The sequence below is a fragment of the Centropristis striata genome, chromosome 5, assembly GCF_030273125.1.
Source record: "Centropristis striata isolate RG_2023a ecotype Rhode Island chromosome 5, C.striata_1.0, whole genome shotgun sequence".
Taxonomy (NCBI): Eukaryota; Metazoa; Chordata; class Actinopteri; order Perciformes; family Serranidae; genus Centropristis; species Centropristis striata.
In genome coordinates, this window is record NC_081521.1 from 17,839,285 (window position 1) to 17,857,333 (window position 18,049).

The 18,049-nt window shown below is 40.2% G+C and overlaps 1 protein-coding gene across 1 annotated transcript in view; it reads right to left on the minus strand.

Annotated features, from left to right (window-relative positions):
• The window catches only part of LOC131971468 (neural cell adhesion molecule L1.1-like), a 59,788-nt gene that overhangs the window by 35,978 nt on the left and 5,761 nt on the right, over window positions 1-18,049 (minus strand). Inside the window, exon 2 of the mRNA XM_059332946.1 lies at window positions 1,045-1,404. Coding sequence (XP_059188929.1) covers window positions 1,045-1,174 — 130 coding nt within the window. The 5' untranslated portion in view covers window positions 1,175-1,404. The remainder of the gene's footprint in view (window positions 1-1,044; window positions 1,405-18,049) is intronic.

An 18,049-nucleotide genomic window follows, 5' to 3' on the forward strand; every position in this document is an offset into this window, starting at 1 on the left:
TGGACACTCGAGCCCAAGATTAAGCCCAAGAAGAGCTCGAGATGCCTGGAGGTTGGCTGTGTGAACTGTAAACTGAGTTGCTGCCACGAGTTGGACCTGGTTCTGTTTGATTCAGACCATGGGAAGCAACAAAACTTGGTGGACGTGCTGTTAATATATCATACATATAAACGGCTAAAAAATTTAAGGGTTGGCCTTTGATTAGGTGGTTAAAATAATAATAATAATAATAATTTTGTCTGCCGTCTGTTTCCTGCCTGATCGTCTGGTTTTCCAACGTGCAGACCTCACTTCAACAAATCACAACGATCCCTTTAACCCTTGATAGTCCTCCCGTCGACTATGCACTAGGCAACTCATGACCAACACATTAATATATCATTTTCATATTTTTTTCATTATTATTGGTCAATTTTAGTCAAATATAAAAAATTAGGCCTCATTTCAAGTGAAAAAAAGTAATAAACCCTGAATATTTTTTTCAATAGTTATAGTGAAATAATAATTTCTTGATGGGAATGCACAGAGTAGGTTATGTCAACTTTTAGTGAAACTTATGTTTTGAAAACATTGTACATTTTTAGATGACAGCAAAAAAAAAAATCAAACCCGTGGTCAAAAAGCCCCCCATCACATTAGACTGGTTTTAGGACATATAGAAAAAAAATATTTAAACAACTATTTTTTCACTTTTTAAGGCTACTCAAGACCAACACATTGACATATAATTTTCATATTGTTTCATTATTATTGGTCAGTTTTAGTCAAACATACAAAATTAGGGCCTAATTTTCAAGTTTAAAAAAATTATTAAAAATGTGAAAATTATTGAAGAAAGTTTAAATGTATTTGTATAAAGGACGAAGAGGGGCACATATGCTGAAAATGTCAAGCAATTCTATGAAAGTTAACCGATATTAATGGAATGATGAAAATTATTTGGGGTCAAAAAGGACCACAGGAGGGTTAAAGCAACTTGTGAAATTGAAATACAGAGGTGAGCACGGTGAGACATGCTGGCGTCGGAGGAGGAGGAGTACTCACAGTTTTCGGGGATCCGGATGGCTCCCTGAGCCAGCGGAGGCGTGGAGGAGAGGAAGGACAGAGGGAGGAGGAGGAGGAGGACCAGGGGGCGGGCGGGGGAGCCCGTCCACCGACGCTGTGACACACTCATCTCTCAATGTCCCATGAAAAGTGACGCAAGACACCCACACACTCATCAACACATAAAGAAAAACACACACACACACACACACACCCTCCTTCCACCTTATGCACCCAACCAGACACACACACTTCAGGGAGCTCCCCAGAGAGGAGACGAGTCAACAACCGGGGTTTAACTTGGTGTGTGTGTTTCTTTCACAGTCCAACGTGTCGGTCGGTCGCTGCTCCGACTGCTGGCTGAGGAGGAGAAGAAGGAGGGAGAGGAGGAGGAGGAGGAGAAGGAGGGAGAGGAGGAGAGGATTGACCCCGACAACAAAGGAGGCAGAGAGGAGGGAGGGAGGGCACACAGGACAGAGAGAGAGAAGAGACATCATTAATTTCAACAAACATAAATCATGCCAGAATGAGACAAATATTAATTTACTCCAGGGGGGAGTTTGACTTGATGTTGACCTACAAATTAAAAATTCACAATTAACTCCAGGGCGAGTGTGTGGTGTTAAAAATGAATTTTAAATACACAAACTAACCTAAATATTCGTCTGATTTTACACAATGTACGCCTGTGTGTGTGTGTGTGTGTGTGTGTGTGTGTGTGTGTGTGTGTGTGTGAGTTAAAGTGGAAGGCATGAGGTCATCCTGATAAAGACAGAAGATCAGATCAAAGCAGCAGGAAACATCTTCTCTGCTAATGACATTACAAAGACAGATTGTGTGTGTGTGTGTGTTTCTGCCACGTCGGCTGCATTTCCATTCATCTCAACATCTTCTCTTTTGTCCCTGGCTGCTGACTGAACACTGACCCGTGACAGCAGGAGTGTCAGGGCGGGAGGGGGGGGGAAGCAGACACAGATGGATCAGGCTTTCCCCTCTTTGTTCCTTTAACACACAGGCCAGAAACCTCACAGCTCCAAGTTTGGTCATTTTCTCTTGTTTCAGGGATTACATGCTCCTCCGTGGGCTGACCGAAAAGCTTGCGAAATCCTTTGCAAAATCCGCTCTGCGCTTTTAAAAATAAAAAACCTTACAGTCTAAAGTGCTAAAAATAACTGACTGGCACTTCAAAGCTCTTGAAAATCAGGCTGCGCCTCCATTTATGGGAACACTTTAATGAAATCAAAACAAGAATTAAATTAATTCAAGGACGTCCCACTGAAGAACAAACAAGCAAAGACAGGAAAAGTGTTTCTTTTATGCTCTTGATGGAGTGTAGAAATTTACAAATGTCCTTCACTGATCACGGTTCTGCAGGAATACATGATTTCTGCCTGGATTATGTTCTTTTGAAAAGCTTTTTCTAGTGAAGTAGGGAGTTGTTAAAGGTGGATAAAGTGCAGGTTTAGACACAAACCGAAATTCTTTCACTTTCAGACACCCAACGAGCTGTTTCAGTTTTTTTTTCTCTCTCTTTTTGCAATTGATTCACTGTGTCCATATATAAAACCATATACATCTATAAATCCTGCAGCTCTATGGAATCAAGACAATCATGACTAGAAGTGGGAACGACTCAAACATGTCTGTTGTGCAGAATAACACAGTTAGAATGACAGAAATCAGAAAAAAAAAGAAAAAACGCAAGCGGAATTTCTCTGATAAATGATTCTACATGTTGAAGTATTGTCATGTTTCCAGCCTCTCCTGTCCTCTCCTCTCTGCTCTGTGTAAACAGCCTCTCCTGTCCTCTCTTCTCTGCTCTGTGTAAACAGCCGCTCCTGTCCTCTCCTCTCTGCTCTGTGTAAACAGATTTTCAGTGAATATTTGTCACGTGACCGTTGGTCTCAGCAGAATCAATCATGTCTTCACAGTGTCTCTGAGGTTTTTAACAGGATCTGGTTAGTGCAATAAATGACACATGTAGAATAAAGAGATTCTGACAGTAATATTTAAGCTTCGTTTTGGTCACTTTTTATAACTGAAACTTTTGTAATCTATAAACCTTTGTGGTTGGCAATTTTTCAGGTCAATATTTAGCAAAATTACAATTTTTTTTAAATGAAACCATGTAACAGTATACAATATAATTAGTTAAACTGCAAACTAAAGCTGTCAGCTGAATGTAGTGGAGTAAAAATACAATATTTGCCTCTCAAATGTAGTGGAGTAGAAGTATAAAGGTACATAAATGGAAATATTCAAGTAAAGTACCTCAAAGTTGTACTTAAGTTCAGTACTTGAGTACATTTTATTTCCTCCTGGTGTTCAGGTGTTCCAGCTGAAGCCACATTTGGTTATATATTTAAAATCTATTAACTATTTTAAGCTTTGTGCATGGATGTTAACAGACATTACTTAATATAAAGTCTGAATCTCAGAATCTGGTTTACTTGATAATAACCAAAATCATTATCAAGAAAACCATGGAAAATGGCTAGATATTAGCTCTTAAATGAGGTATATTTGTTGTATTTATTATATTTGTCCAAACAAATGTACCTTTAGTTGTACCATTATGCATTCAAATAAACAAGAAATTGAAGAAAAAGGGTGGTCTCATAATTTTTTCCATGACAGTATCTGAATATCTGAGCATTGGTGTTAACAAAGGCGTTAGTGGCTCACTGGTAGAGTTCATATCACTGCATGCCTTCCCCTCCGTCTCCCCCTTCCATTCTCTCTTTCACTATGTAAAAAAGCATAAAAACGTCCAAGGCAATTAGGCGTACACTCCACACAGCTAAAACGACGTCCTGGCAGGTGTTTCGCTCAGGACCCCAAGAAGCAAAGTGTCCAGTGTTCCAAAGTTGTTTGGAAAAGCAGTATTTGGAATAAGCTGCAGGAAGTAAGACGGGACGGGAGCAGCAAGTCAAAGAGAGTTGAGTCAATATGAGTGAAAGCAGCTGCTGAAAATAATTATTAATAAATGTAGAAAGTGTCAGACTGTAGTGACACCAGTCCAGAATAAGAACAGACAACAAGAGCAGAGGAGGTTACAGGAAGTGTCATAACTTATCAATCTCTGGATGTAACTGCCCCGAGTCCTCTGCCAAGGCTCCTCTTAAAACACACACACACACACACACACACACATATACTAGTGCATAGACACACTAACACACACACTTATGGGGTGAGGGGCAAGGAGTGACAGCTGGCTAATGTAGACCCCCTCCGACATCCAATAATTACGCAACCTGTCCCAGGCACACATCTCTCTCTCTCTCTCTCTCTCTCTCTCTCACACACACACACACACACACACACACACACACTCAGATAGACAGGAAACCTACATGACCCCCATTTCAGCTCCTATTGTTGACAGATCCTCGAGCATCTCGTCTGCTGTTGTTGTCAATTATGACTCTTGACTGTCCTACACACACACACACACACACACACACACACATTCCTATAATATGTCGTTGGAAAAAACATATCACACACGATTATTAATATAGATATTATTTAAGGAAAATCCTATGACTATAACTTGCTCTCTGTCCTCCATTATATTTATTCTGGCAGTTAGCAGTTAGGAAAACAATGTTTACAGAAAAACTCTCAATCAGATGTTTTTGTTTTTCAGTTCTATTCTTCCTGTAACACTAAGAGGGTAAACAAGACACGGCTGGAGAATGAAATCTGAAAAAACACACACACACACAGCCACACACACACCTGCCCCCGGCCCGGGGCTGCTGTTACCTGCCAGGCGTATTTACAAAATAAATGACCCGAACAGAACAGCAGGACACCAGGAAGTGTGTGTGTGTGTGTGTGTGCGTGTGTGCCAGTAACGAGGAAAGATAACGACCAGCAGTCGGGGTTCTCCAGATGTAACGGCGGCAGACAGAAACTACAACAGACAGAGAAAATGAATGACGGCTGATGGAAACGTCCCAGCATGCTCCAGTTCTGCTGTTAATGGTGACACACTGATTCTGGTTTGTAATTCATGTGGACTTCCTTTAATTTAAATATTCATGGGCCTCCTGCTGCGGCGGCGAGTTAAGGAGGGGGGAGGGGCGGGGGCTCATTAATGAATTAAGTCTTAATATACAGACGTGTGGAGTGTGTCGGCGTGTCGTTACTGAGCTCAGAGACTCTCGACCTCAGCTGCATCTCACTGCAGCACAGCGACACTTTACACACAGAGTTGTTCACTTTCAGCGTCCATAACGCATTACGGCCTCTGGAATTAAATCAGACAGGGAGCCATTAGAGAAGAGAGTCCATCCAGGATGCAGAGATGAGTGATGTGCAGGATCCCGTTAGTGCTGAACCGTTAACCCTCTGAACCCCAACAAATGTATGTTTTCTTTAAAAGGTCGACAAAAATATGTGTATCATAGAAAAACAGGCATTATTGATGAAATCTGAACTTTTTTGACATTCTTTGAACAGATCAGTTATGAAAGTTTCTGTCAGAAAAAGTGACCAAAATAAAACTTAAAATAGAGATATTTCTGTAAGATTCACTTTAAATTCATCTCAGTAAAGTAAAATCTGTTATCTTGACTTCTTGCATATATATATATATATATATTTGCGCATCCTGGGGTCCCTAAACAGTGTGTGAGCTGCATAAATGGGGTCTGACTGGAAAGCTGAGACTCTTGTGGATTCAATGAGCCCAATGTTCTTCATGTGTGATGATATTAGTGAGTGAAACTTGAGCTCAGTGTATAAAATGAGCTGCTGTGACCTCTAGGATAATCACAGCCTCATGAAACTTTACAACCACAAACTAGACCTAGAGCATTCAGAGGATGGATGGCTGAGACACTAGATTCACAATAAGGGGCTTTCTCAGCAGCAACACAACACAAGAGATGACATACAAACGCACAAAATACAGGAAGTTTCTGAAACCAAATCACAGCATGGATTTTTCTCTGCTGTTCCAAAGGTCTTGGTGTATTGTTGCAATATTCTGCTTTTTGACCATTTGTATCCCTTCTCAGTATTAATATATCAAAAGTAAAATAACTCATTCAACATAGCAACCCAAGTTATGAACTGAACTTTAAAACACAATCACTTCTGACTGGCCTGTACAGGCTGCTAGTATTTTGTTGCATGTTTGTGTTGTGGTTTTGTGATGGTACGATCAATGCAAAATTTCCGACAAAGAGAGAACAATAAATGTAACTTTATAACAACATTGTTAACGTTATAATTCAATCAAGTTTTTAGACCTGTCGCAATCGTATTTAAGACTTATTTGACACTTTTTAAGGATCCACAGAAGCCCTGTCATTCCTGCAGCACTCTAGAGGTTCTGCACGGTCAAATAAATACTTTCACGGACAGAAATCCATAGTACGTGATCCTACAGAGTCACATCAGTTATTATTATAAATAACAAACACAGAGAGGAGAAGAAATGGTAATAAAATTACGGTAACAGAAATCCAACAGAGGGGCTTTGCTGCGTAAAAAAGAAGGAACATCTGTTGTATTTAAACACCTTTTACAACAACGTAGAACAGAAATAATGTGTCATTTTATGTCGTAACTGCTGAAAAAGAAATCATATGTTAATGTTTATAAGTAAGTCTCGTGGAATTAGGAAAAGCCAATAAGTATCAAGCTGATAAAACAATGTTAAGTGTGTTTTGTGCTTTCCAAGAAGGGAACCATAACCTGAGGTTTCAGTTTCACTTTGTTGACAGAGAAAGAAAACATGGACAGTGTGATACATGCTCCAGGTCTAATTATAGAGTTCAGACCCTGTGGGCGCTCCTATTACCGTTCTGTACCGTTTAACTTTAAACATACTGTACTAATTTACTCTCCTCCAGAGTCCTGAGCCGTTCCACAGAACCTGAGGGGCTTTAGAGGGCGGGCAGGTGGACCAGCCGGTCCACGGGGAGGCCCGAGGGGAGGAGGGGAGGCCGGCCGAGTGCAGGTGGGGCGGTCTACAGGGAGGCCTGAGGCGGGGAGGGGCTCCGGTGGACGGGGGGGGATCACAGAGTGAAGGCGAGGGATCGAGGGGGGAGGGGGGGGGGGGGCGGGGGGGGGGGGTGCAGGTGGACGGATAGTGAGCGACAGAGCGAGAAATTAATTCATTGATAGATTCCGATCTGCAGGAAAAAGAATTGGGAAGTGTGGATGGAGAGATTAAGCAAAGGCAAAGAGGACGGAGAGGATACTTCCCCCTCAGTGCACACACACACACGAACACACACACACACCGAACACACACACACACACAAAGAGACACGTGAAGACGAGGAGAGAAAGAGCTATTCCCAGTTTGTCCCTGCCGGTTGGCTGCATGACCTAAATTCACCTAACTTCATTATTCATGACATACCTCACATTTACTACTCCACACACACATCCATGCACTCCAGTCTTTGTGAGGACCCTTCACTGACACAATGCATTCCCGGGCCCTCACCCGAACCACCTCACCATCACAACTAAATGCCAAAACCCCAACCTACCGTCACCTTCACCATTAAACCTAGTCTTAACCCTCAAACAGGCCATAATGTCCTCACTTCTCAAAGTGTCCTCACTGTGTTGGTTAAAAATGTATACCGGTCTTCACTATGTAGGGAGCACAAGTACACACACATTAACACACACACACATAAATGCTGACCACGCCACAGCCTGAAGCAAAGAGGCAGGGTGACCAACCTATAGGTGATTTCATCTGTGTGTGTGTGTGTGTGTGTGTGTATGTGTGTGTGTGTGTGTGTGTGTGTGTGTGTGTGTCTATAGATCACACTGCTGATGTCCTTCACGTCAGGCCTCATGAATATTTAATACAAATTACATTTTAATAAAGCCCCACTGAGTTTAACACGTCTGTGTGTGAATGTGTGTGTGAGCCAGCCCTAAATACTAGAAAATATAACAAACTAAACCCTAAAAAAACAGACGTACTGTGATAAACAACAAAGCCTGACACTGACCTGTAATCAGTTTAACTGCTTGTAAAAAAGAAATAAAAAAGCAGCACTCTGGTGAAGGGAGAGATCCTTTTTTTGGTTCCAATCAACGCAGAAAACGTGTCGTCTCGAGTTTCAAGTTGCTGTGAACTTCAACATGAACTAACCGTGATTGTGATCTTTCTCTGACTGCTTCAGTGCCGAAACACAACCACAAAAACATTCACGTTTTATACTAAATATGTAATCAGTAAACAGTTTGCAGATACTTTTGGTATCAAAATGAATCTTATTATGTTCTTGTTATGTTGACATGGCAATTTCCTTCTGTAAAAACTTTAAATCTAATATACAGTCATTTCTTGTTCATTTTAATGGCTGGTACAACTAAAGGCAATTTGTTTGGACTGTCTGACATTTTTCATGGTTTTCTTGAAAATAATGTTGGTTATTATCAAGAAAACCATGTTAAATGTCTAGACATCAGCTCTTAAATTAAACTCTTATCAGCTTTTTTTGTTGTTATCATTATATTTGTCCAAACAAATGTACCTTTAGTTGTACCAGGCATTAAAATGAACAAGAAATTGAAGAAAACAAGGTTGGTCTAATAATTTTTTCACAGCTCTTTTGCTAAACATAAAATGTAAAAAAAACAATTGAATACTGTGTTAAAGTAAACAAACTGTAGAAGCTTAACGGTGATATCTAAGTAAAAAAAACTACCCTACCCACCTGATGTGTCTCTCTTTAAAAGCACATCTGCATTGACAGCAGATCCTACATTTCCCATAATGCACTTGTTGTAGAAAGAAAGAAAGAAAGAAAGAAAGACAGAAAGAAAGAAAGAAAGAAAGAAAGAAAGAAAGAAAGAAAGAAAGAAAGAAAGAAAGAAAGAATGCTGATGACACCGCTTTGTTATTTTCTACGACTTTAAATTCTTGTCAGACAAGTTTTGAAGCTGTAAAAACCAAAACAGATTTATGGCCTTTTGGAAGAAGGACTCTTTATAAAACCGTATCAATGAACATTTTGTTTGAATGGACACTGAAATCTGACTTTTTCCACATCTGCACTCAATTTCCTCACATCTTTTTTGTTTTGTTTTTTCACTGCAGCTGAATGTATAATTGGCTGAATATGTGAGCTGTGATTCAAACATCCTCAGTTCCCAGAACTCAGTTTCTTCCTGGTGACTCGCTGTTACGACACGATGTCACACACACACACACACACACACAGCCTCGTGTGTGTGTTAAGCTGCCTTTGTGTGTGTCTCTAACTAGCCCGGGCGTCCCTGTGGAAGCCGGGAGACAAATAACTCAATAAAAACGAGGAGGTTTCTGACCCCGGAACAAAGCCTGCGACCACCCTCCGTCTTCTTCTCCCTCCTCTGTCTCTGTCTTTGTTTTCTGTCTGTTTTTGCGTCTATTCCTCATCATTTCTAACATTCTGTTTGTGGCTCTCGACAGCAGAGAGGTGTCTGTGAAGCTGCCTGAGGCGAGGCTTGAACCTGGAGACTCCTCTGTCTTATCGGCTTCAACCATAAAAGAAACACTGTAACAGAGAGACGAGCATCCAGCCCCCCGTTAACTGAGGCGCTGCAGGTCGGCTCTAATAATGTTCTGGTCATGGTTATGATGACTAGAAGACGAAATAACGCTGCAAAGTTAGGCTAAAGTTTTTGATGAAAAGTCAAAATCACAAGAAAAAGGCTTAAATCACCAGGAAAATTTTATAAATTACCAGGGGAAAAAAAAATGTACCAGAAAAAGTGTCAAAATTACCAGCAAAAAGTATTATTACCAAAGAAAAAAGTCTGTTTCTGCATCAATTCCTGCATCACTACTAACACTCTCTGTGGCTCACAGGAGCCAAATCACACGAAAAAAGTAGAATTACCAGAAAAAAAGTCGAAATCACAAGAAAAAGTAGAATATAGGTTCATAAACGTAAGCTGCCATACATGCCTACACGCCATAATTTGTGGTAGTGACACACTACCTATTCTTCCGTTTATGTTGGAGAAGTTGTTGTCAGTTTATGATCGTACAAAACAAATTCTCACAAGAAAGCACAGAAAATGTTCAGTATCTGTACTTCAAATATGATTATTATTGATTATCAGAAGTTGCAGATTTATTTACAGTAATAAAAAGTGTTTATGAATCCCGTCTGCGGTGTGTCGACGTTTCTGAATTATATTATGATGTTATTTCTGTCTGTTTGCCTTTCAGACGGGATGGAGGAGACGTTTGGTCCCAGAACAACCTGGACGCCTTTCACATTCAAATCAGCTCTCATTGGCGTGACATTGTTTAGCCACCTCTGGATTACCCCCTCCTCCACACACACACACACACACACACACACACACACACACACACACACACACACCTCTGCAGACACAAAGCCAGCAGCATGTTTGCTTGTGATTCGCCTCTCTCCACAGGACAAACGAAGCGGCTGCATAGGAGCGCATAAATCAGTCATTAGTGACGGTATGTTGCTGGATAAACAGCAGCTCCGCGCTGGGTGGCTCCCGGCCCGGCTGGGGTCTATTACATTGTAGCTGAGGGGCGAGTGGCACCAGCTGTGAGAGGCCACAGTTTAACGGAGCGCTCAGGGCGATATAAACTAAACCCAGGGCCATACATCTATCACTGCTTCACACAGAGTAAACCATGAGGAGAGAGCAGGCTGCAGAGAGTGAAGAAACTATTAAAGAGGCATTAACAGTCAAATATCAACATGAAAGTGATCTCAGAAGAGAGAAAAGAAAAGAGAAGAAACTGTAAAAACAGACATTATCGTCAGAATTTGAACTTTCTGACGATCCTTGAACAGATCATCGGTTACGAAAGTTTCCGCTATAAAAAGTGACCAAATCTTCTCTTAAAATGTTGATATTACTGTCAGAATCTCTTTATTCTCCATGTGTCATTTGAAATGAAGCATTTGCACTAACCAGATCCTGTTAAAAACACTAAATTCTGCTCCTCAGAGACACTGTGAAGACATGATTGATTCTGCTGAGACCAACGGTCACGTGACAAATATTCACTGAAAATCTGTTTACACAGAGCTGAGAGGAGAGGACAGGAAAGGCTGTTTGCACAGAGCAGAGAGGAGAGGACAGGAGTGGCTGGAAACATGACAACACTTCAATATGCGGAGAAAACGTGAACATGAGATAAATTCAACTTGTTTTTTTTCTGATTTCTGTCATTTTAACTGTGTTATTCTGCACTAAGACATGTTTGAGTTGTTCTGATTGTGCTGATTCCATAGAGCTGCAGGACTTATAGATTTATAGAGATTTTATATATTGCAGTGAAATACAAGGACACAGAGTAAAATGGAAAAAGAGCTATAAAAAAAAGCTGTCTGGTTGGGGTTCAGAGGGTTAATCTAATGTGATGATAATAATAACAGGGTCTGGATGAAAACATGAAATCATCAACATTACTGGAGATGAACTCAGGATGATGCTGCGGAGCCTCGGGGCTGCTGACAGAGGAAAGTGTTTCAGCTGGACTGTAATGTCGATCAATAACTGACATGATCGTATATCACGTGTGAGAGAGGCTCAGTTAACAAACGCTATTAAAACACTGCTGACCAGCGAGACCAGCCACCACGGCAACTCTGCTTTTCTTCCAGCTGGTTTTCTGCTCCAATAACAAGGAACTGACTGAATGAAATGTTAAGCTTCGTTTTGGTTATTTTTACTAACAGAAACTTTCGTAACCTACGATCCGTTCAAGGAATTAAAAAAACACTGTAACATCTTTCACCAGGAAGAGTATGTCTGCTCTCAAAACTACACTGTAAAAAAATAAATAAATAAATAAAAAAAACAGTCTGTAAAAAGTCTGTTAGCAAAGTTGCCAAACACTAACCGTCAAATAACATTAAACAACTGTTAGTTTATTTACAGATGCGCGTAAATTATTAAGTGTCGCGCGCAGATTTCAACTGCCGCACACATTCACAACCACAGCTCTCCGCTTCATCACTGGTAATAAAAGTGCTGTTTCTTGTTTCTATTCGTGTAAATTGTCGTGTAAATACTACTACTAATAATAATAATAGCATGGATTAGAATATATAATAAATTGTATATAAAACATACACTGTTTTATATGCCTTTTACAATGGACATCATACAAATGAAATGATCATACAGTAGTTAAAAGTGTTACATGAGTTTGCCGTGACACGGAGCAGAGACCTTAGTCATTTCCTGAAAAATAACTTTTTTTCTCTTTTTACAGTGTAGGGTTCATTATGAAGACAGTTATTGATTTTTTTTTCTTCAGCACAACAACAAACTAATGACTAGAAACAATTCATAAAACTAACTCATGCAGCCGATGGGTGATTTGAAACATTTAACGAACATATATGAATTGGATCTATTCTTAAATAAAGGTATGTTGAACGGAGAATGAAAATGACTTCAGCTGTCACACTTTTATGAGACTCGAGGCAGTAATAACAGAAGATTATTATGTAGAGGAGTTTCACTGAAATGTTTTCACCACTGTCTCCATCATCACACACACACACACACACACACACACGATCCTCGGCCCGCCTACACACAGCCTCTCTGGAGCCTCCCCGCCCACACACACACCCACCTACCACCAGCAGCACCCAGAGGCTCGTCTGGCTCACAGCTCAGACTCTCAAGCTTTTCTTCTCCACAGCTGCTGCAGATCCACTGACAGCGTCCGACTCCCAGCAGCCTCAGCAGCCACTCACATCACAGCTAATCCCCACTGGCAACCAGGAGACGCTTTGATTCACGCTCTCATCCTCTCCGTCTTCAAGGTGTGAGGGCGAGCTCGGCGACGATTCAGCTCGGGAGGACCAGCCACAGAAAAGTTTACACAGTTTAGACGTGCAGGTGATTGTTCCACACAAACACTGAGATACAGGTGTGTTACACTGTGGGTTTTCTTTGATAGATCACCAGATATCCACCATTTATCGTAGAAAGAAAACTGTAAAAACAGGCATTATCTGCAAAATTTGAACTCTCTGACAGTCCTTGAAGGGATCATAGGTTACAAAAGTTTCAGTTAGAAAAAGTGGCCAAAAAACGAAGCTTAAAATTGTGATATTTCTGTCAGAATCACTTCATTCTTTTGTGCCCCAAATTAATTTCTGGCATTTTTATATCCCACTCAATAGGACACGTTTACTGGTAACTGTACAGTGTGTTTAAGATTACTCCTGTATGTTCAGGTAACGAGCCAGTTACAGTCTGATAAAGTCAGCCTCTGCTTAACCTCAGTGTCATTTAAGCGTTTGCACTAACCAGATCCTGTTAAAAACATTAAATTCTGCTCCTCAGAGACACTGTGAAGACATGATTGATTCTGCTGAGACAAACGGTCACGTGACAAATATTCACTGAAAATCTGTTTACACAGAGCAGAGAGGAGAGGACAGGAGAGGCTGTTTACATAGAGCGGAGGGGAGAGGACAGGACAGGAGAGGCTGGAAACATGACAATACTTCAATATGAGAAGACTCAGTGTAATACAACTCCACAGAAAAAAGCAGAAATTAAAAAAAGAAGCAGCTCATGAAACATGAAACAGCTCGTTGGGGTTCAGAGAGTTAAGGAAAAACACTACTTATATACTTAATACTCCTACAACTAATAATAATATTGGACTTGTTAGAATAATTTAAGCTTCATTTTGGTCACTTTTTCTCAAGGAAACTTTCGTAAACTATGATCCATTCATGGTCTGTCGGAAAGCTCAAACTCTGACGATAATGCCTGTTTTACAGTTTCGTTCTACAATAAAAGGTTTATTTTTGGCAATCTTTTAAAGAAAACATACGTTCAGTCCCACCGGCAAGATGGTGAGTTTCATGCTTAATGTATTTCCTTATCTACCTGTGTTTCCTCAGCTGCATACTTTTGAGCTCTCAGGGCCATTGTACACGGATATCAGAAGCTCATATTTCGGGAGATGTCTTCCTTTCAAATCTGAAAAGCCACAACTCTGCCTCGAAAGTTACACTGCTCCCAGATGGGAGATCGCATTTCTTTATTTCCACTCCATTCTCTGTCTCTCTCTCTCTTTCTCTCTCTCCCGTCATCCCTCCTTCTGCTTCTGCCCCCCCCCCCCCCCCCCGAAGAACAGGAAGGAAGGTTTAAATTAAAAGGAGATTTGATGCTTATCATATTATTCAATCAGTCGGTGAAAATGTCAATTTGCATTGTATGTAAGTGTGTGTGTGCTGCAACCATTCTCTCCCATCCCCATCACCATGGTAACCCCCTGACTCCAGCAGCACACAGCAATATTTCTCTCCCCCATCCCCCACGCTGCCCCTCCTTCTTCTCTCCCATCCCCCACTCCGTCCCTCCACACCTCTCCCTCGCTTTCTCTCCGGTGCCACTCCCTGCATCTCCTCGATTCACCTCTCCCTCCCTCTCTCTCTCTCTCTCTCTCTCTCTCTCTCTCTCTCTCACACACACACACACACACACATACACACATACGCACACATGCACACACACAGCTTCTCCTGCTATTGTCTCCCACCTGCCTCTCTTTCTCCGTTTCCTTTTAAGAAACATTTATTTTCTCAACACTAAGGAGGCAGATGGTCGGTGAGACGCTGTCAGAGACTCGCTGCAGGTACGAAGAGAGAAACAACAGACGGAGGGATAATGAAGAGCACGTAGTCATTAAAAATGTTTTTTGCCAACTCTTTAAATGATGCTCTCATGAGCTGTGTTTCCATCAAAGTCAAAGTGATTTTTGAAGCGAAATTTTGAAATGTGGCATTAGAGAAAAAGAAAGAATCAGTGAGTTTCCATCAGCTGGTTCAGAGCCAATAAACAAAGCTGCAGTAACGTACCTTGGTCAGCAGGTGGCAGTGTAATGTGTTGCTGTAGGCTAATCCGTCAGTAAACGGGAGAAGAAGACGGGAGAAAACAACAACAAAAAGAGAGAAAATGTTCTTTCATGTCAGAGGAAACAGCTGATCAGATATGAGTGTCCTCTCGTCTGTCAGTCTGGAAGTTGTACAGTATAAAAGAGAGCTAATATAAAATATCAAATATCAAATATCACTGGATGGTTTCAGTCAACTCGACTACTGCCAAACATAAGAGGAGGATTCGTCCCTGTCGAAAGATGCTGATTTTTAATTAATTGTACCCAAACAATTATTGTAATCTTCAATTGTTCGCCAGTTTTTTTTATCTCTTTTATCGATAATTTGTTTATTTTATTTTATATTAACCAATTTAAATATAAATATATATTTGACAGAAATATGGATCAAATCAGCTCCTGATGAAACCAGTTTGCAGAAGAAAAGATTCCAACTGATCAAAACTTGTTTAAGGAAAGATTAAAGTTAAATGAAATTCATATAATTAATTGTAACGTCTGAAAATAGTTTTACTCTTACTTGCAAATTACATTCGGCAAAACTTTCCTGTTGGCAAAGAAAGGTGTATTAGGGCCAAGTATGAAATTTTTTTAAAATACGGAAATGGGGGAGAGGGGTAATATTTCGGGAAAAAAAGTCGCAAATTTACGTGATTTTAAGTGGCAGATCTACGAGAATAAAATCGCAGATTTATGAGAAAAATGCACAATTTCACCAAGTCAAGATCAGATCACAGGATGATCAGCCAAGTAAAACTGGAGATGAGGTCAAATATATTAAGGATAAAAATATAGAGCTAGATGTTCTCTATATTTTACCTCTTATGTGTTATATTTGTAACCAACATTTACATTTCTTCACTGAGCAGGATTGTGGTTAGAAAGTAAAAAAAAAAAACACATAATTTTTAAGATCAGTTTTAAGGGGGGTTTTAGATTCAAAATGTTGATCAAGTACTTCAAAGTAAAAAAATATAATCAGGATTCAAAAACATCAGACAGTCTGAAAATCTGTTTAAACAGAGCAGAGAGGAGAGGACAGGAGAGGCTGGAGACATGACAATACTTAAATATGTTGACACGTGGAGACTCAGTGAAATACAAGTCCACAGTAAAATGGGAAAAAGAAGAAACAGAAAAATGTCCTGAAACAGCTCGTTGGGGTTCAGACAGTGAAGGAAAAATACAGCAAATTGTGAGCAGAATTTAATGTTTTAAACAGGATCTGGTTATTCCAAACGCATTATTATTGGACATGTTTTAAATGAGACATGTAGAATAATTTAACCTTATTTTTCTTTTTCTCACAGAAACTTCCGCTTTCGGAAATTATGATCCGTTCGAGAACTGTCGGAAAACTCAAAGTCTGATGATAAAGCCTATTTTTACAGTTTCTTTCTATAATAAACGGTGTATTTTTGGGGATCTCTTAAAGAAATAATACATTTCAATCCCACCTGCAGGATGGTGGGGTTTCATGCTTTTTTAATGTGAAAAAAATATTAATCAGGGTTTAAAAACAGGCAAAATAAACATCAAACTGAATCCAAATCCAAAGAACAGGACGCTCAGGCAACCTCTGGATTCTGAAGGAAAGGGTTTTGGTTTTGAATTCGTCATTCGGGGAAACCAGAAACAATTTACTCCTGGACTGGATGTTGACTGGACCTCCAGTGAGTCAGATTTATGTCATATATCAGCCGGCTGATGGTCACTGTACAGCATGTTATGGCTGTATATACTGAGCGTCATGTGGCTGTGTGTCACTGCTCTGACTGATGATATTGTTTGGTCAGATATTGGGCTGATAAAGTGTCCTCTGTGTTTGTGGTCGCTTCATGAATGGACTCTTATAGTGGTTCAACCACACGGGCCACAAAACAGAAGTTGAATATTTGCAGAAAGGAAGTGTGTGTGTGTGTGTGTGTGTCTTATTGTACTTCCTACATAGTGAGGACCAGAATGTTTTTAACCAACAGATTGAGGGCATTTTTGCAAAGTGAGGACATTTCGGTCGGTCCTCACTTCTTTAAAGGCTTTTTTGAGATTTCAGACTTTGTTTTAAGGGTTTAGGTTACATGATAATGATAATTAACTGAAACTGTATTGTGTGGTTACAAAACTAACTAAAATGATAGTGAAAATGTCCTTCGTTTTCATCTTTGTCAACTTTTTTCATACATAATGAAGATGGATAAGACAAAGGAAATTAAAGCAAAATTAACTCTGACCTCTTTTAATCTCCCACCCAACAAATACCCCATTACAAAAAACTAAAACTAATAAAAACTAAATTAAAACTAAAGCTTTTCAAAAAATAAATACTAAACTAAAACTAGCAAACTCTCTAAAAACTCATAAAAAAAAAAAAATGAACAGCAAAATTAAACTAAAACTAATGAAAAATCCAAAACTATTATAACCTTGCAAGGGAATTCACTATTACAATGAGGCCCCTCACAAAGATAGAAGTTTGTGTGTGTGTGTGTGTATGTTTTCTTGTACTTTCTCCATAGTAAGGACCGGAACACAACAGAGTGAGGGCGTTTTTGTGAAGTGAGGACATTTCGGCCGGTCCTCATTTCTTTAAAGGCTCATTGGAGAGTTCAGACTTTGTTTTCGGGTTACAACAATTTAAGGTTACAATTGGGTTTATCTTAGGGTTAGGGTCAGGCATTTAGTTGTGATGGTGAATGTTAGGTTAAGAGTTAGGGTAAGGCCCTCAGAAAGATAGGATTTGTGTGTGTGTGTGTGTGTGTGTGTGTGTGTGTGTGTGTGTGTGTTCACTGTACATGTAGAAGCTATTGAAGTTAGATTAGCTGTTTCTGAGGAGATTAAGAACCCCAAACACAGAGCGGCTGTTAAGACCCTCCTACAGTCTCTAATCCGAGCTAATGGATGCACCCCCAACCCACACACACACACACACACACACACCTACACACATATATATATATAGGGGTTGAAGACATGAGGAAGAAGAGCTGAGAGGAAAGAGGAGAGGGGGAAAAGAGAGTAAGGGGGCATTCCTCTCATTTCTTAGCACAAAGGCGTCATTCTGTGGAGGAGAAATGGAAAAAACAAGAGAAAGAAAAAGGCCAA